We start from the raw sequence: 21,831 nt of genomic DNA, 5'->3' as shown, positions 1-21,831 counted from the left end.
TATAATATTTAATAATATAGTTAAAAGTACTTTCTCTTTTTTCTTTTTTTTTTTTTAACATTATTGTGTAGATTTACATATATATGTACATACATATACATATATATATACAAACGTATACATATATTTACGTTCATGTATATACATGTATATATATATATATACAAACATATACATATATTTATGTCCATATACATGTATATATATATATATATACAAACATATACATACATTTATGTCCATATACATGTATATATATATATATATATATGCAATATCACCTTATTTCCTGTATATTTCCTTATTTTTTACGTTCCTCTTTTGTTAAGAATACATATTTTTATTTTTTCCTTCCTATGCTGTTATTAAAGAAATGCACGAGAAGGGATATATTACACGTGGTATATAGCAAATAATAGTATTAATTTATAAGCAGATTTTTGTTCATCAATTTGTTCCAGCAGCTGTTTTCCTGTATATGCGTATATTAATGTGTATTAAAGTGTAATGTATCCATACGCGTGAATAACAAATGCTCCTGTAGGTATGTGTTTGTACGTGAACGGATTATGACTACATAGTAGCAGACACATTCGTTCTTTTGTAATCCCTAATTGTTGTTCATATTTATTCACGTATCTTTGCATTGCTATTTGCATTGCTATTTGCACTACTATTTGCACTACTATTCGCTTTACCATTTGCACTACTATTTGCACTACTATTCGCTTTACCATTTGCACTACTAATCGCTTTACCATTTGCACTACTATTCGCTTTACCATTTGCACTACTATTCGCTTTACCATTTGCACTACTATTTGCACTACTATTCGCTTTACCATTTGCACTACTATTCGCTTTACCATTTGCACTACTATTCACTTTACCATTTGCATTTGTGTTCTACTTGAACTCCTTTCTCATTAATTTGTTTTTCCGTGTGCAGTTTTTCGTTTTGTTTTATTTTTTTCTTCTCAATTTTTTTCCATCTTTTCGCAGCATTTCGTTTTTTCCATTTTTTCTTTGCAATTTTATTTCACTACTTTTCTATAGTTCGTTCTGCCTTACCCCATTTTCAGGTCATTTCCATTTGTCCATTTCCATCCTTTTCTGTTTTATTTGATTGCGCTTTGTTACTGCGTGAATGTGTAAGTATATATGTACGTCCGTATGTACGCATGTGTGCACTGATCAAGTTACTTGCTATCACTTGTAAGGATGGAAAAAGAGATCAAGTACAACATTAAATTAAAAAATAATTCTAATGAAAATAAGACTAAGAAAATACAAAAAAGAATAAACTTTTTTGATGAATCTTACAATGATGAAGATATAGATGAAGAGAAAAAAGGAAGAGTGGAAAAGATTAGAAGCATGAAGGACGGGCAGATAGTTCCTGACACGGTGCAAGATCAAGGGCTAGATGCAAAGAACAAAGCGAGCATAAATTTTATAAATAATTTGGAAAAAAAATTGAGACGTCTTAACAATAAACGGAAGATTGTTTATTTAAACGTTCCAAAGAAAGATGATACGAGAGGTGGGAGTTATAGCAAGGGTAGTAACAGGGGTAGTAGCAGGGGAAGTAGCAGGGGTAGTAGCAGGGGTAGTAGCAGGGGTAGTAGCAGGGGTAGTAGCAGGGGTAGTAGCAGGGGTAGTAGCAGGGGAAGTAATACTAGTTGTGGGGGAGGAGGAAACAGTCCGAAATGTCTTGATGAAGAGAGTTCAGAAGAGGACCCATCGAATATCATAATCACTGATATCACTGAGCTAATTATTAACAAAAATATGAACAGAGATAAGAAGAACATAAATATTAATGAACAAAACAAATTCATAAATGATGAGCACATGGAAAGAGGATTAAGAAGGGCGTCAACAGGAACACTTAATCAAGAAGAGAAGCATTTATTTGAAAATATTCCACCAGAAGAAGCAGTGAATGAAAAGGAAAAGAGTAATAAGCAGTCAACGTATAACAGAACTACAAATGTTTGTCATAAAAAGGAGAGTAACAATGATAATGTTAACATTTTGGAGAAGGATCATGACGAAGTGAGTGCTACGATGAATGACAGTAAGCAGAGTTGTGATATAAAGAATTTCATGCATGAATGTACCATTACGGAGGAAAATTTGACTTTTAAAAGAAAAACATTATTAGAAAAATTTAATAAAAATGAAAAGGATATCATTTTTAAGAATGAATTAAATTTATATCAGGATTTTAAACAACATAATATGCATATAGAGGATTATGGAAAATTTATTTTAAGTAAAATGGGTTATAATGAAAATATTTATAACCAATACATAAATAAATATTACAATGAATACAGTGATGATAACTACTTTGACAAGATCTACAAGCACTTTAATTCAAGGAATTTCCGTTTTACTGGTATAGGTGCAGAGGAGGAGATGGACGAAAATATGAAGAGGATACAGGGGGAGGAGGAGAGTAGCAGGAAGGATGACCACCGCAGTCAAAGCAGAAACGATGAAAGTGGTAGGGATAATAATCGTCCTAATCAAAGAAGTAATGATGACTCCGAACAAGACGAGAAGGAAACCAAACGACGAAGAAAAAACAAATGCATTGAAGGGAAAACCATCTTTCATAGTAAGTACCAATTAACAGAAAGAGATCATAAAAACAAGAAGAAAAAAATAGCAAGCAGTGACAAATATAATAAGGAGACAAGTGATTCTGTGGAAAAGGAAGAATACACAGACAATAGTAACAACTTCTTTGAGGGACTAGTCGTAAAGATTAATTTAAAATCACACGCGTTTTACAAAAGAAAGGGAATAATAGTATACAGAAGAAGAAGAAAAAAAAAAAAAAAAAAAAAGCGAGATGCAGATGGAAATGGAGGAGGAAAATAAGAATGAGCAAAGGACGAGGCACAAGTACTACTACGGCTTGTTGCTTTTTCGAAATTGCAAATATGTCATTCGTTATAAAAATATTATTAAGGAAAAGATAAAAGAATTTTTAAAAAAAAAAAAAAAAGGCAAAAATGGGAAGAGCGGAAAGGCTGCAAAGAGTCGAAAAAGTGTAAAGAAGACGACGATAGACACTTCTGGGATATATTTCTTGACCATTTAAAAAGCAAAATAAATTTAAGCAAAGACAGTAGGAGCATAGAAAAAAATGCAGGAAATGAAATACAAGATCCGTTTCAAATGAGTGAAGTGAAGTCCAAGTACTTAGAAACATACATAAATAATAATTGCGTAAAGTGTAAAATGGTGAGCAAAAATATAAAACATCCAGAGAAAAATATACCTCTATATGCAGAGACAGTCGAGCTGAAGAAAGTGAAGGCAACTCATGCGTACATTAAAGTAAGACAAAAGTATTTTCTCAAAGTTTCCTTGGATGACATTTGCCAGTATATAAGCTATCTATAAGCTCTGCATATATACATATACTATATATTTGTAGATAATCTATTGTGTCTAAATGAAGTGCATATACATATATATATATATATATATCGTGGGCGTTCACAGGCTGTATATGCATTTTTTTCACTTTATCCCTTCCCTTTTTTTTTTTTTTTTTCTGTATATTTTAAACTAAAATGTGTATATATGCAGTAAATGGATAATTATCCCACAATTTATGCGCGTTGTATGATCATCTTTTTAATTATACATTCTTTACGCCTTCTTTTTCTTGGATTTGAAGGGAGTTGTAATGCGCATTTTTTTTTTTGGTTTGAAATTTTTAAGCATTCTTTTTTTTTTTTTTTTTAATTTTTTAAGATGTTATACCTCTATTTGTTTAAATATTTCTGAGAAGTTTTATCTCTCTTTTTTTAAAATATTTCTATTTCATTTTTGAGTCAATTTTGCGTAATTTTATCCTCATTTTTTTTTTCTTCTCTCAATATTCCTGCTACCATCTCCTGCATACCTTACGGTACAACTGCATATTGACAAATGATTGATTTAGAAATAAAAAGATATTTTTAATTTTGATATTAAAAAAGTTATGTCCTTCCAATTTTACTCTAAACAGCCGCTGTATTGCTCTGTTACAATGTAAATGTATGTGTATATATGTACATGCATTTATATATATATGTATATATATATATATGTATGTATATATATGCTCGAAGTAGGATAAAGATACAAGCAAATAAGTTTATACATTTGAATTTAAAAGTAGGAGAAAATATTTGCATGTGGCATATGTTAAATTGATAAGCAGCGTAATACTAAACAAAGAAAAGGTGGAAGAATAAAAAAAAAAAAAAAAAAAAAAAAAAAAAAAAAAAAAAAAAAAGGTAAGACACTTCTTTTTTTTTTTTTTTATATGACCACAACTGAATAAAAAAAGGAAAAACAAAATGATAAAAAAATAAAAGTTAAATAAATAAAATAAAATATAATAAATAATATAAAATAAACTAATAACTACATATGACGCATACTCCTGTGCAATAAATAATGACATAAAGGGTGAATACACACAATTGTATTGTATTAAAATTATGTTCATTAAAATGCTATAATTGAGGTGAAAAAGAAGTAAATAAAAGATAAAATGATAAGAGGCATAAAATAAAATATCAATGATTTGGAAAGAAATGGTAAACTAAAAATGTGGGCAGTTGAAAATAAAATGTATGTACATACAAGTACATAAATACACACATATATACTCATATATATGCAAATTAAATACACTGCCAACTTGCTTAAAATTTTTTTTGTTAATTCGATAAAAATGTAGGGATAAACTCATGCACAAGCGCATGCACACATATATACGTGCGTATGTACACAAGCATGTTTATATATATATATATATATATATATATATATACAATACGTATAGAACAAAAAAAAAAAAAAAAATCTTGAATTGTTCACCAATGATATGTATATATCAACAGATTGACATACATATGAGAGAAATATTAAAAAAAGTGGTAAAGGTAGACATGCACATTTATAGTTTAACTACTGATATATATATATATATATATTTTTTTTTTAATTTTATAATATTACGAATGACTTGTTTGGTAAAAGGTTAATAAAAACAGAGTTATTATCACTTGAAGAACTTTTTCATCTTTACTAGCTTTTTTTCAATTTTCATTCTGTTCAAAATTAGAGGCAATTTTTGAAAAGTCATTTGTCTTCCTTCCTGTGTATACCATTCCACATCATCATATTTCGACACACTAATTAATTTAAAATGTTTCAAGTATAACCGTTTTGGGTGTAGTGTTACGTCTCCTTTGTAATTCTACGACAGACGGGAGGGGGGAAGGAAAGAAGCGTACATACGTATGTGTATAGATAAGCATAGTAGTGTGAGTGTAAACATTTGCATAGGTACGTGTACACATATGTACATACATGTAAGCATATGTATGTATGTGCATGGGAACATTTCAAAATATTCGTTACACGGTGAGCAATTCGTAAAATTATTACATAAAAAAATAGCATTTCTCATTATTTTCATTTTTCGCATTTCTTATTTTTCCTCCTTTTTGCGCACGTACCTGCATGGCAATCGAACCGGCATTCATTCCCCTTATCGTTGGAGATAAGTCCAGTAAGGCCATTAGCCTCAAAATATATCTAATATTTTCTTTAAATAATATTTCCATTGACGACATCAAAAAACCTGCTCTCCAGTGGCCTGAATTTCCCCAACATTTCACAGGTTTCCCTGCTTCCCCATGTACTCTTATCCCAGTAAATGGAAATACATGAGGATTTACTTGAGAAACAATTTTATATTTCACTGATAAAATTTGGTTTAAATTGTGTGCAGGTATATCACTCTTTAACGAGCCATCATGAAAATACATGTTTTTAAATTGCACACTATTTATTATAGTATATTCTTCATCTAGTAAATTTACTTTTTTATATTCGTTAAAATTTACATATTTATTTATTTTTTCTTTTTTATATATTTCATTTGTTACGCTCTTTTCATCCTCTTTTATCTTCCCTATTTTAAAATTATTAATTTGCAATTTTGAGCTACCATAAATTTGAAAATTTTTTTTTTCTGAACTGTTCATAACTTTTTGTTCAGAAAAAGTACCACTATCATTATCATCATCATTATGATTATCATTATGATTATCATTATCATTGTTTTCTTTTATTTTTTTTTGTTTTTTTATATTTTCTTCATTTTTACAATCCTCCTTTTCGTCATTCTGTGCCCTTATTTTTTTTTCTTCATTATTATTAAATAAATATTCTTTATTTAATCTGTTGAAAGCATTTCCAATAACAGTTTTCACTGAAATCTTTTTACTCAAAGTATCTTCCTCCTTCACATTCACATCCTTTGTTGTGCAAGATGAATGTTTATTTTCACCAGTTTGCTTAAAATTGCTATTTTCTAACTTGTCGCATTTATTCCTACATTTATATTTTAGTACATCCAAATTTGCTGTTTCGTTTTTTCCCTCATTTTGCGTGCACCTTGGACTTTTATTATGTTTTTCGTCGTTCCCCTTTTCACTTTTTTCCTTCTCATTTTCCTCCTCCTTGCCTAGAAATCCATCTTCCTGACTCTGCAAGTCTATTCCATGATCTATTTGATCGTTACTGTTCATTATAAGTTTGGTATTATACACCTGCTTAATAGACATAAACCGGTAAACATTTTCATTGTTATATTTTTTTTCCAACAATTTAAAAGGCTGTAATAAATAAGGAAAAGAGCAGCTAGCCAAAACAGCAGTATAAATTAAAACATTGGGAGAATTCATATAATTTAGTACTATATGACCATCCTCATCACATGAAAAGTTGGTACTCCCAGATTCTGCTCGGGTAACCGTAATATTTAACACTAAATTTGTTTTTATAAATGCTTCTAAAAAAGTAATATCACCATATAAATTATAAACAATTTTAATAATTTTATCAATATCATAAAAATTTCCTTTTTTATAAATATTAAAAAAGGAATAAAACCAATTTTCAGAGGAAAAACATGAAACAATATTGTAAATAAATTCCATATTAAACTCTTCTAATAACTCACTGTTCGTTCTTGAGCATATCCAGGCTGCAATTATACTCCCCGCAGATGTACCACATATTATTTGGGGTAAAATGTTATCTTCAAAATTTTCGACAAAGTTATTTACATTGTTAGCACTATGTGTGTTGTTTGCACTATTTGTGTTGTTTGCACTAGTAGTTGTATTCGTACTATTCTCTTTATTTTTTGAAAATATCGTTTTATCAATTTTGCCATGTTTTGAAAAGTATTCACCTCTACTTTTTTTCGCATCATTACTTTTGTCTTCACTCTTTTTGACGTCTGTCTTACCACTTGTTTTTCTAATAATTTTTCCTGTATCTTTTTCTATTCTCATACCTTGTGCGTTAATATTATCGTGCGTTTTTCTACCATCATTTGTTGAATTTATGTTATGCACACTAGATGAATCGCTCCTTACACTATGACCAAACGGAGGTGCATACTTCCCACAACTATTGCTTTGTTCTAACTTGACATTATCACGAGAAAAGAAACTTAACCGTTTATATAAAGGTGTACATTCGTTACTACTTCTATGAATGCAGAAAAATTTTTTTATTTTTTCCATTTTATTACAATTCTCATTGAACTTTTCGCTTCTTATATCGCTTCTCCCCGTACTGCCAGCGCAACCACTACTCTTCATTTCACATTTTTTTGAATGCATCTTTCTCATGTACAGTTTGCTCTTCTTGTCGTTAATTTTACTTCCCTTCTCGCGTGTATGCTTCCCTTGATTGCTCTTACTACCGGCATTCTTCCTGCTGCTGCAATAACAACTACTACCAGTACCAGTACTATTACTACTTTTTTTATTATTTTCATTTGTAGTATTGTTTCTCTTTTCTTTTAAAACACCCTTTGTAAAATCATTAAAATAGTCTATATTTATAGAAGATTTCAAGAATACTTCTAAAACGCCAAAATGATGTAAACCTAAAATAGCCCCACCACTCAGGAACAAAGCTGTATTCCCCCATTGTCTAAATATATCCTCGAAATATTTTTTTATTAATAAATACTCATCACAGTATAAATAATTATTATTTTTTTCTTTTTTCTCCTTAACATAATTTTCTATATAATTTAATCCAATCATAATATTATTAATAAAATCAGTTACAATTATATGAGGTGTTGAATAAGTTTTACAATAATACTTTTCTTGAAATATTCCTTTAATTCTAGGGGATGTAGCTATTTTTATATCCTCTACAAGTAGTAATACATCATTATTTAATAAATTTTTTTTAATACTCTGTGATATTTTTTTTAATAAATTAACATCATATATGTTTATATAATCATAGTTCTCATTGATATGTATAGTTTTTCCCGTCAATATGTCCATTTGATATGCGTATTTGACATAATCGCTGTAGCTATTGCAAGTGCGCATAAGGCGATCTATTTTATAAATACTTTCGCTCTTTTCATGGTATTCCTCTTCTGTGTCTACTTCTACTTCGACTTCCTCTTCGACTTCTTCATCAACTTCTTCAAATTCTTCTTGGACATCTGCATCGATATCTGCTTCCATTTCTCCTTCTTCTTTACCATTTTCATCGATCTTACTCCTGAGATAGTTAACTCTTTTCCTACTCCGTCTACCTGTTTGCTTTGGTCCACTCTTTCCTCTCGTACTTCTTTTCCTTGTAATGCACCTGCGCAGGTCTATATACTGAGTCATGATAAAAAAGGAAGCATTTTCAAAAAAAAAAATCAGAAATCTTATTAACAAATAAATAAATGTATTTAAAAAAAATACAATCATCAAAATGATGAATATAGGTAATTTTAAAAAATAATGTGCACTAAAGTTTTCATAATTGAAGCGCCTTTTCTTTTTTTTCCTCTGCTTTTTTAATGAATCTAAGCTAAATTCAGGTGTTTTCATCGTATAAAGTATAACATGAATACAGCTACATAAGGAACGGTGTTTAACGCATAGTAATGTATGCATGGAGCAGGAGAAGGGGATAAACTAAAACATGTTCTTTTTCTTATTTTTCCTATTACTCTTATTTATCATACTATTCTTTGTTTTTCCTATTCTTCTTTTTCTTCTTCTTATTATTACTATTAATACTATTATTTCTATTATTATTACTATTATTACTATTATTTCTATTATTATTATTATTACTGCTACTATTATTATTATTATTATTACTACTACTATTATTATTATTATTATTACTACTACTATTATTATTATTATTATTATTATTACTACTACTACTATTATTATTATTACTATTATTACTACTATTATTATTATTATTATTATTATTACTACTACTATTATTATTATTGTTATATTTTGTTTTTTTCCCTATTTTGCTTGTTATTCCCTATTTTTCTTATTCTCTTTTTTCTTTTTTTTCTTATTTTTCTAATTATTCTTCTTATTCTTTTTTCTCTTCTTTTTTTTTTCTCTTTTTGTTCCTTAAGTCGTTCGGCAGTTTAGCAGCTTCGAAACGGGTCGATGGAATTCACCGCACATAATCAGCGATCAATGGAAGGTACAACAAAAAAAAAAAAAAATAAATAAAAATCATGAGATTACACAAGATAACAAATACCCACGTTACGAAGCTGACGAAGTGGTAATTCAGTACAAAGAAACGTTCAAAAAGTGAGAAGATAAAAAAAAATGACAAGTTCATAAAATGCGAAAATTACAAATTGAGAAGTTATCGAATTGATGAGCTCATAGGCTCATGAGCTTATGTACTGATATGTGCTGGTTATATGATGACGAATTCATAAATGAAATGAACTAAAACGGAGAAGGTTGAATTCACAAAATAATCGCTATGAAATTATTTTATTAAATCAACAAAATGAGGTGTAACAATTTTTCCAGTTTAAAAAAAATAAAAATAAAAAAAAATAAAAAAAAAAATAAAAATAAAAAAAAATAAAAAAAATAAAAAAAAATAAAATAAAATAAAAATAAAAAATAAAAATAAAAAAAATAAAAAAAGATAGGATAGCGTAGGATAGGATAGCATAGGTAAATAATTAATATATATTGTGAACTTAATTATGGTCTTTAAAAATTCTAACTGTTAATTTTGTTCCTTGAAAAGTACAGCTTTAACTTTATTTTATTTACGAATGTATTCTTTTTTTTCACAGAGCGTATATTTATTATTGTGCATGAGCCTATGCGCGTACATATGTATGTATAAACGTTTGGCACATAATATATATGTGTATATGTGTATATGTATGTATGTATTTATAAATGCATACAGGTATATATGCATACAGGTATATATGTATACGGGTATATATGTATACGGGTATATATGCATACAGGTATATATGCATACAGGTATATATGCATACTGGTATATATGCATATATATATGTATATATCTGTACATTCTTCAATGAACATACGTACGTATCCTTATGTCCAATTACTTGTTTGCGCGTGCACATGTACATATATATATTCATACATGTACATACGTACATTTACGTGTAAGCGTACATAGGTGTATTTGTATACATTCCCCATGGATACCCATAAAAAATAAATAGTACATAGCACATTGCATTTCAGAATAAAAAGAAAGTTAAATAATTTTTTTTTTATATGAAGAATGAAAAATAATGAAAAAAGGGAAAAAACAAAAAAGAGAGAAAAGGAAAATGTTCGCTCAAATTTTTTTGAATCTCTACAATGGGAAAATATATTGACAGTTGCAAAGGAAGCAGACGAAAAGAAAAACAAAAAAAAAAAGTAAAAAAACGTAAGGAAAGGTAAGAGGTGAAAGGAACTATGTGAAAAGAAAAAATGAACAAAAAAGTAAACAAAAAAATAAGCAAACAAGTAAACGAACGAATTAACGAACAAATGAATGACAAAAAGAGACTACTATTTATGTAACACTAAAAAAAATTGATTGATAATTATGCTCGCAAAAACTTCATTTATTATAGTGTAATAATTAAACAAAAATTAGCAGAAAAATATTAAGAGCAATGCAAATAATGCGTAAATGTTAAAAGAGAAATAAATAAAAATAAAATATGTGCATATATGTAGTGCATATATGTATGTGCATATATGTATGTGCATATATTTATATGTGTACGCATAACGCTACAACTGCATACATTTCAAGCGAATAATTTATGGACATAATTATAATTAAGGGCCACACGTATACTTACACGTATACTTACATGTATACTTACACGTATACTTACACGTATACTTACATGTATACTTACACGTTTACTTGTATACTTACACGTTTACTTGTATACTTACACGTTTACTTGTATACTTACACGTTTACTTGTATACTTACACGTTTACTTACTTGTATACTTACACGTTTACTTACTTGTATACTTACACGTTTACTTACTTGTATACTTACACGTTTACTTGTATACTTACACGTTTACTTGTATACTTACACGTTTACTTGTATACTTACACGTTTACTTACACGTTTACTTACTTGTATACTTACACGTTTACTTTTTTTTTTTTAATCTTTTTAATAAGGTAAAATAAAAAACAAGAGTAGCCATTGAAAATTTAAAAAAACGAGAAAGGTAAGTTACAAATATATTTATTACCTATTTTTTATAACATAAGAATAAGTAAACACGTAAATACAATTATTATATGTATATATATTAACAGGACAGGTAAAACGTGTAAGATGTTTAAAGAGTCAAAATTTTGCCCATTTTATTATGTTCGTATGTATATATATATGTGTGCATATATAGTATATATATATATATATATATATATATATATATATACGTACGTATTATATATACATATGTGTGTTCGTATTTATGTTTATATATGCATGTATGTACGTAATTATATTTATGTATTTATATATGCATACATAAAACATGGGTTAGTAACTGCTCTTTTGAAATATCTTTTAATGTAAAAGGGCAAATTATAGCAAAGTTTAAACGCAAAACACACGAAAAAAAAAAAAAAGAAAAAAAAAGAAAAAAAATTCAAGAAAACAATTTTGTTCCATTTTATAAGTTGCACATACATTTTTTTGAAATGTCAAATGTAAACACTCGTTATTTGACCCGCTCAATTTCGAACTTCTCATTTTTCAAAGTTTTGCACTTAGGTATATAGTCATTGCATTTTCCACATGGATTTAATATGCCCCCATTTAGTTAAGCATTTATATGTACAAGTATGTATGTATGTATGTATGTACGTATGTATGTATGTATGTACGTATGTATGTATGTATATATGTGTGGGTGTACGTGTGTGTAGGTATTTGTATGTTTGTATGTGAGTATGGGTATACAAATATATATTATATAACATATTTTCCCTTCTCCCTGCATATATAACAGTACAACTTTTTACCCTCGTGTAAACTACACCAAACAATTTTCAATTATTCATACAAGGTTATAAAACATGTATCAAAAAAAAAAAAAAAAAAAAAAAAAATATTTTTTTACCTTAACGCAGTTATAACAACACAAAAATTTAACGGTAACACAAATTGATGGAATGCATATTGGTACACCTCCGCAAATAGTTAAAAGAACTGATATTAATTATCTGGCCAATAAATGCATAATATATAGTCCGTTGTGTGTTTGTTCTGTGTATATATAAGCATATTTTTATGAATATGTATATGTGAATATATTTTTGTTCATATTTATGCGAATATATTTTTGTTCATATTTATGCGAATATATTTTTGTACATATTTATGCGAATATATTTTTGTACATATTTATATGAATATATTTATGTATACATTTTTATGTATATTTTTTAATATGCACAAAGTGCTCTTTCAAAAAAGAGTTAACTTGTAAGAGTTCCTTTTTGTAACAGAGGATCTTATATAATTCAAATTCGTTGCTTGTTAATGAAAAAAAAAGGAAAAAGAACATTTTTCATATTTAATCTATGCGCCATTATATGTAGAGGAACCCCACACATTATAATTTTACCAAAACGGCTTTTACACACGCACATACATAATATATGTGTACATATATGTGTACATATATGTGTATACATATGTGTATACATATGTGTATACATATGTATATATATATATATATGTACAAGCACATTGTACTAAAGTACGAAATTGTTAAACTCAGTCGCTAACAAAGCAGTTGAAACGACCCTAAAACGTAACATTGCGCAAAAACGTTATAACAGCTTTTTTAGTAATACGTAAATAATTAGTATTAACTATTAACGCTTCTTATTTCGTTTGACCCCTTTTGCTTTATATATATTTGCCTTTTATGGAATAACAAAAATGTGCATAACCAATTTAGCAAAAATTAAATGCGTTGGGACTTTTACAATTGGTTCACCACCTGATGAAAGAACAGCACAATAATAGCTCTTTTTTTTAAAGGCTGTTATGAAAGTTTTGCAAAAATAAAAAAAAAAAAGAAAAAAAGAACTAAAAAAATATTAAAACAGTCTTAATAAAAAATTAAAGAATAAATTTATTTTTACAAATTATATTAAACCTATTGATATGGACAAGTTTTATTACGTATATTCAGCAAGTCATTATTTTTTAAATATCGCCACTTCAATCCTCAGTGTTTTTTACTTTTTTTTTTTTTTTTTTACTCCCCTTTTCAAATATACATAAATGAATTATATAAATATATATATATATATATATATATATGTACCTTGAATGATCAACAGGACGAGTAGGTCTTTTCTTTTTTTGCAAAATGGAAACTGTATTGTATGGAATTGTCTATTTCTTACCCGTTATATGAATGTAGGTGAAAAGGGGTCTTAATATAAACGACATTTTAATGTAAGTTTTATATAATTTATTGGAGATGGGGGGGGGGGTACGGATGTATAAATTCATATATAGGTGCTCATAAGTATACTGTATAGAACAAATACCTATATATAGTTACATCATATTTGAAGCAACGTTATTATAGCAATATCTTATAGCCTAAACAACTAGGGAGATATAAAGCAGCGCATATAACACATTCATCAATACATACACGTAATTGCTATATCGACCTTATATTCTGCATTTTACTAATTTGTTGTTAATGTTACCCACGTAAAAAAGGGGTGTACAAAATGATCACAACAACATATACAAGTACGTATTTATTCAAAAAATAATTTGTTCCATAGTTTTTGCAGTAAAAATGAAGGCATTTTCATATAGGTACACAGAACACTTACTACGTACTTGTTACTGTTTCGTACTATGTATTAATACATACATACAAACATATATACATATATACATACATGTACACATACACATATACATACATATACACATACACATATACATACATATACACATACACATATACATACATATACACATACACATATACATACATATACACATACACATATACATACATATACACATACACATATACATACATATACACATACACATATACATACATATACACATACACATATACATACATATACACATACACATATACATTCATAACTACAGATATAAGTACATATATATATTAACATATAAGCACAAATAATACACACAAGTACACCCTTCTTCACACCTGTATATGAGGTCTTAACTTTTCTTTTCTTTCTATAAATATTTCCAAGGTGGAAATAATGCATAAAGCGTAATGCACAAATATGTAATCACATTGAAGACATAAATATTGGGGATAATATATATATGAAAAGAAAAAAAAAATGAACGTATGTATGGGTAATGTATGTATTATATATGTATTCTGTACGTATTCTGTACGTATTCTGTACGTATTATGTACGTATTCTGTACGTATTATGTATGTATTTATATATGTATTAAATATTGACAATTCGTTAAATTTTTATTTTCCTTCCAAAAGGAAAAAAAAGAAAATTTCCTTGAACTAATCATAATTATATTTACGTATATACTGTAACGTGTGGAAATGTAAAATCTTCCTTTCGCAGGAACTGTATGGGGCGAAAGTATTACTTTTTGCTTTTACACGTATATGCAAATGTACATTAGTACATATACTAATACATGTATGAATACAAGTATATATACTTACAGGTATTGATACATGTATGTACGAATACATATATACATACATAAACACGTGCAAAACGTACGTACAACAATTCGTACATATGCAAAGTTTATCTTCCTATCAGTTATTTATAAACAAGTAATTGTACATATATGCATAACAAAGAGCTACGCTATTTTGTGGTACATGCTTAAAGAACGTAACGTTAAAAGTAATAACGTACACTTGAATACATAATGCATTTATACATATATGCATATATACACATATAAATACATGTATAAACACAAATAGATTTTTTTTTTAGTATGGAGAAACAATTTTTCACGATTTGATAAAATGTAATACATACATACATATATATACATACATAATACATATACATACATATACATACATACATAATACTACATATACAAGCATACATAATACATGCATATATAAACATATACATACGTTTATTTTATTTTTTTTTTTTTTTTTGTTTTCATATATACAAAAAATAAAGATATTAACATAATTTTATTTTATTTTAAAAAATATTCAAACTAGCACTGTTTCCCCTTTTTTTTTTTTTTATTTCTTTATTGCTTTATTACTTCATTGCTTTATTACTTTATTGCTTTATTATTTCATTGCTTTATTACTTTATTGCTTTATTACTTTATTACTTTATTGCTTTATTGCTTTATTGCTTTATTACTTTATTGCTTTATTACTTTATTGCTTTACTACTTTATTTCTTCATTTCTTCATTTCTTCATTTCTTCATTTCTTCATTTCTTCATTTCTTCATTTCCTCATTTATTTATCTATTTATTTATTTCATTATTTCTTTCTTTTTTTTAATTTAAATGATTGTAAACGCAAAAAAAATTGAACGCACAATTTTAATATATTTTTACGTAGCATATTTATATATATATATTTTTATGTAGTGTATGTATTGTTTTACTTTTTACTTTTTCCTTACATCGTTTTATATTAATAATTTATTTTACGTGTACATTTGTACGGGTAAAATATTTATAGATAGTTTTTATGCGTAAATCGTCGTATGTGCCATATTTATATGTAAAAGAACATTTATTTAAATATGCATTTTTAATTATACATATATTTTAAGGGGGGTTATCTCCATAAATTGTTATATATAAGTTTGATGTAAGTAGTTATGTACTATTTATTTGTACATATATATTTAAAAAAAAAGTGTATATTATATATATATATATATATATATATATATGAATACAAACATACATACGTACGTACATACATATGTGTTATCTTATATAACTACAAAGAAAGTATACAGTTTGACAATTATTTTATACATGCTGATACGGTAGATAGTTAAATTAAAACTTTCCCCATTATACCTACAAATTTACTTGTAATATATTTTGCCATTTTGCTACTCTGCCACACAGCTATTTTATTATTCAATTGTTTTATTTGTTTTATTATTTTAATCTCTTTTTTTTTAAATTAAAAAAAAAAAAAAAAAAAAAAAGAAATGAATATTGAGGCAATGAATTCTGACAAGGGGAAAAATGATGGGGGGAATTTTAAAGTACAAGTAGATGATATAAATAACATTGATAAGGAATTTAGTGACCTACAAAAATTGAAAGTAACAAAGAGATATCATATTAGTGTGTTTCTATTCTTTGCATAAATGGCATTGTGTATGCTTACCCAGGTGTATACTACTATATATCGTATTGTTATTTGCGATATTGTATGTATTGTGTGCATATTTGTATGTGAACAGGCAAAAATTTTTTTTTTTTTAAATATTTTTCTTTTTAATAATTCTTCCTTTTTTACTTTTTTTTTTTTTAGATGATGAATGAAGGTGCTGAGATGCAGATGAATCAGTCCGGTGCTCTCGATTCACATGAAATGGAGCAAGAAGAAATAAACAACAGATCTATATTTGTTGGAAATGTAAAAATAAAGGGGAAAAAAAACATATATATATATATATATACATACATACACGTATGTGTGTATTATATGTGGCACATGTTATGCACGTTTAGCAGTTCTTAAACGTTTTTCTTCTTTTTCGTGCAGCTTTTATATCTTATCATTTTCTTTGTTTAACCTTTTTTTTTTTTTTTTTTTCGTTTCAAAATATGCAGGTTGATTATTCTACACAGCCAGAAGAATTGCAGTCATTATTTTCAGAATGCGGATTAATAAATAGAGTAACCATATTAGTTAATAAAAATACAGGCCATTCCAAGGGGTATATTTACTAGTAGCAATTATTTTTGCATTTACATTTCCCCATTTTGATGTTTTTCTAAATGCCATTTTTTTATTTATTATGTTATAAAAAAAAAAAAAAGAAAATATATGTGAAAATGGGTCTCATACCTTTTACCTTCTTTATATATTATGCACTTCCTTGTAGATATGCGTACATCGAATTTGCCGATGCTTCATCCGTCCGAACAGCTTTATCCCTTTCCGAATCGTTCTTTAAAAAAAGACAAATAAAAGTTAACCCAAAATATGCATGTTGTAAAGTGCCATATGTTGTAATTTTTTTTATTTTATTTGCGTTCACCTTGCCCTTATGCCAAAATTTTTTATATATTTATGAGTAGAAGTTCGAATGGTTATGGTGTGATGTAGTAATGTACCTGGAGAATTAATTTTATTTTCCTTTTTTATTTTGTATTTTTTTATTTGTTTCCTTTTTTTCTTTATTTGCATTTTTTTATTTTATCGTATTTTTTTTTTTTCCTTTTACCCCCCTTTGCCAAAATTATACTACAGGTTTGTAGTAAGAGAAGAAACATACCCGGATTTAATAGGCCCAGAATTAGTGCTTTTAGAGGAAGATCAATGAAAACAATATTAAACGGAAGGGGAAGGTATGTTTTAAGATAAAAAATGGAACAAGTGAAATTAGAAAGTCATTTATACGAAACTAAATTTATTTTATTATGATCTTTTTTTCCGTGGTTAAAGAAATCAGATCCGTGCATGAACACGTATGTGCGCACATAACAAGCACACACACATTTACTTACATTAATTGCGCTAATTTTTTTTTGAAAATTTCTTCGTAGACTCAGGCAACCTAGCTTTAGACCATTTTATAGAGGAAGAGGAGCTTATAAAAAGATTGTTACCAACCCATATGAAAGAGCATAAATATGTTGTATATATATAATAAGCACACATTTGTAGATTCTATTTTTTCTTTTTTTTTTAAGTATTTATTATGCTTTCACAAGTACTATAAAAAAAAAAAAAGAAAAAAAAGAAAGAAAAGAAAAGAAAAAAAAGAAAAAAAAAAAAAGAAAAGAAAAGATGATATAAGAGAAAAGAAAAGAGAAAAAAGGAAAAGAGAAGAGAAAAAAGAAGAAAAAAGAATAATAAAAAATTGAACAACATAGGATAATTTTAAAATTTCGTCAGCATCCCCCTTCAGATATATATATGCGTATGCATATGTATATAACATATGTAAATATATAATATATATATGTATATATGCACGTATAAAACAGAGGATTTTACAAATTTTTATGCCTAAATATTTTACTTTAAATATTTTTGCACATTTGAGTTTTATCTTTTACATGTTTGCTCCTTTTCATTAATGTTGTTAGAAAATTCTTTTTTCTTTTTCCCTCTATCCCCATGTATTGTACATCGACATACAGTAATACGGAATATAGGTATATGCATTGTTTGTGTATATATATATATATATATATATGGATGTATATTTATGTGTGTATGCATGTATAAGCCTACTTGTTTTAAAGTTTTTTTATTTATGTTGAGTACAAATAATTTTTTTTTCCTTCTTTTTCCTTTTTTTTCACGTTCACCCGTCTTTTACGTAAATAAAAAAAGAGTGAAATGTGTAAAATGCGCAAAATGCGTAAAATGAGTAAAATGCGTAAAATGAGTAAAATGCGTAAAATAAGCTTCATTTTGTATATGAATATGTATTCTTTGAATTTTGAAGTGATGATAAAATTGTGTTTGCACCCAGATATTTTTTAATTTATTATAATAGTGCTACCATTTTTTTTTTCCCTTTTTTATTTTTTTCACAATCCATGTGTATATGTGTATGTACGTATTATATATGCATATATGTATAATATTACATTTCTAAACATGAAAAAGAAAAGAAAAATGTGGTGTATTTTTATTTTTTTTTTTGCATATTTCATTTTTATTTATTGAGGTCAAAAAGGAAAAAAATTTAATATTCTCTATTTTATTGAAAAAAAAAAAATTAAAAAAGAAAAAATGAAAAAAGTTAAAAAAAAATGGTGAAAAAATGACAAAAAAAGGGTGACAAAATAATGAAATACGAAAAAAGAAAAATAAAGTTAAATGTTAAAATATATCAGATGAAATGAAAAAGTACTCATAAAAAAGAATTTTAAATAAGAATAAAAAGAAATTCTGCGAATGCGAGAAAAATATAAGGAATCAATTTTAGTATGTATATGTATAGATCTACATGCGCAGTTGTTTTTTGTTTTTGTATGTTCTTAGTTTTTTCTTTTTTTGTTTTTTATTTTTTATTGGTGCATTATAAATTGTGGAAACCGTTGGTTTAATATGTTCATACCATTTTTTGTTTTTCAATGTTTGAACATTTTTCATCAATACTTTTAAGTTTTATTTATTTAGTGTAAATAATTTGAAATCCAGCATTTAAAAGTTCCTTTTACGTACCTTGCACATTTATTATTATTGTTTATGTTTTTATTATATTATTTCATTTAACACTTTATTATATTAACGCTTTATTATATTAACACTTTATTATATTAACGCTTTATTATATTAACACTTTATTATATTAACACCTTAATTTATTAGCACCTTATTTTATTAACACCTTAATTTATTAGCACCTTATTTTATTAACACCTTAATTTATTAGCACCTTATTTTATTAACACCTTAATTTATTAGCACCTTATTTTATTAATACTTTATTTTATTTATTTATTTATTTTTTTTTGTTACCATTTAAAGCTTACGAATTGCTAAATTTTTAAACACTTATTATATTCTACATTTTGGATAGTCTGTTCTATTTTACCATTTTTTGGTTTTCCCAAATGGTATATTATGAACAGTGTTCATAGGGATCTTTTGAGGTACATATAAAAAATGCATATATCTATAAAAATATAAAATTATGTATTTCTTTTTTTTTCACGACGAGTGCACATATACTTAAATGTATATTGTATATATAATGAAAAGAAAATATTTCCAAATCGGTTAAAAATATTATAAAATAGAACTGCGTATAATTATGATATGAAAATTGCTAAATATGCCGAGCCACGTAATTATTTTTATCAAGTTGCCAAAATATACTGAAAAACATCAGGTTTTTTATAAAAACAGATAAAATAAAAGTGCCTAAAAATAAATGAGGAAAAGGGGTGTGTGAAATATAGGCTTAAATAAATAGCATCTTCATTGTACGTTCATCCCATCGTCATATGCGTCATCAATTTAATAAGACGCATCAGTTTGCACATGTACAGCTGTTGGAGTAGGTACATTTTTTGTACGCACATTAACATGTTCATGCAAATATAAATACAATGAAAACATGCTTTTTTTATAGCCTCAAAAAAGTTTTAAAGCACATTAAAACGATTTCTTCTTTTTTCAGTGAATGTTACGATTGTTATAATTATTTATTCCGGCTACTTTTGCTGTGTCTATATATATATACTTATATGTATGTGTATGTATGTATATAAATATATTCGTATTTCGAAGTGTACGTGGTATTACGGCTTCGAGCAATTGTTACGCACTTTTAAAGAATAACAGTTGAAAAAACATGAAAATAATATTTCTTCTTTTTGAGAAAGATGGCAATCTTGAAAAATATGTGTTAAAAATACTGCACTTATGAAAAGTGTGCTACACATATATAGGCACATACATACATATATACATATATATATATATATATATATGTACATATACAGTAAGCGCACGCTTGTTTGCTCGCATAATTCCGGTAAAATGTATCATGTAATCTTTTTTTTTTACGTAAGCCCACTGCTCCATATATCACACTAATGGATTTTATTTTTTTTTTAATATATACTTTACTATAAACAGTAAAATAAAAAATTTAATGTGCAAATAGGAGAAAAGATATAAAAAAAAAAAAAAAAAAAAAAGATTTATTTTTAATGCATAAATAACACTATTTTAAATTTGGAATAAATAAGAAATAAAAGCATAAAATAAAGAGTAAAGAGACATAAGGAGCAAAGCAAAAATGGGTATGATAAGTTTGAAAAGTAGATCAATATAATAAAAACAATTTATAGGCGTAAAATATAAAGTATAAAATATAGAAAAAAAACAAAACAAATTAGAAGTAATAAAAGTATGTCCCAATTGAAAGAACTCAAAAATAAGAACTGCGTAATAGTATAAAAATTGAACGTGCAATAAATCCAACATATATGTACACATTTTTGTGCTTGTTAAGGTCGAATATTTTACTTTTGGAATTTCCCCCTTTTCAATAGCTATTTGACATTTATTTCCAAAAAATAAAAAATAAAGTAACAGTACGAGGTAAAAAAGAATAAAAAGTAAGAGTAAAAAACAGCAAAAAGTAAGAGGTAAAAAACAGCAAAAAGTAAGAGGTAAAAAACAGCAAAAAGTAAGAG

General features: G+C 26.8%; 3 protein-coding genes across 3 annotated transcripts; 2 read left to right on the top strand and 1 right to left on the bottom strand.

The window, feature by feature from the left end:
• Positions 1-1,221: 1,221 nt before the first annotated feature.
• On the top strand, positions 1,222-3,420 carry MKS88_002024 (uncharacterized protein; the record flags this gene model as incomplete). The annotated part of the gene is made up of 2 exons (XM_067215000.1): positions 1,222-2,743; positions 2,984-3,420. 2 exons carry the CDS (start codon positions 1,222-1,224, stop codon positions 3,418-3,420), a joined length of 1,959 nt encoding a protein of 652 aa, XP_067074321.1.
• A 1,657-nt stretch (positions 3,421-5,077) lies between these two features.
• Positions 5,078-9,557, bottom strand: MKS88_002023 (patatin-like phospholipase; the record flags this gene model as incomplete). Its single annotated transcript, XM_067214999.1, has 5 exons — positions 5,078-5,275; positions 5,538-8,732; positions 8,820-8,928; positions 9,086-9,386; positions 9,551-9,557. 5 exons carry the CDS (start codon positions 9,555-9,557, stop codon positions 5,078-5,080), a joined length of 3,810 nt encoding a protein of 1,269 aa, XP_067074320.1.
• Positions 9,558-16,655: 7,098 nt separating this feature from the next.
• On the top strand, positions 16,656-18,295 carry MKS88_002022 (polyadenylate-binding protein 2; the record flags this gene model as incomplete). The annotated part of the gene is made up of 6 exons (XM_067214998.1): positions 16,656-16,757; positions 16,970-17,074; positions 17,272-17,378; positions 17,547-17,673; positions 17,915-18,012; positions 18,217-18,295. 6 exons carry the CDS (start codon positions 16,656-16,658, stop codon positions 18,293-18,295), a joined length of 618 nt encoding a protein of 205 aa, XP_067074319.1.
• Positions 18,296-21,831: the final 3,536 nt, after the last annotated feature.

Source organism: Plasmodium brasilianum, chromosome 7 (genome assembly GCF_023973825.1).
Source record: "Plasmodium brasilianum strain Bolivian I chromosome 7, whole genome shotgun sequence".
In the NCBI taxonomy this organism is placed as follows: Eukaryota; Apicomplexa; class Aconoidasida; order Haemosporida; family Plasmodiidae; genus Plasmodium; species Plasmodium brasilianum.
Note: the sequence above shows the minus strand (reverse complement) of the source record. Positions and strands in the feature narration are given on the sequence as shown.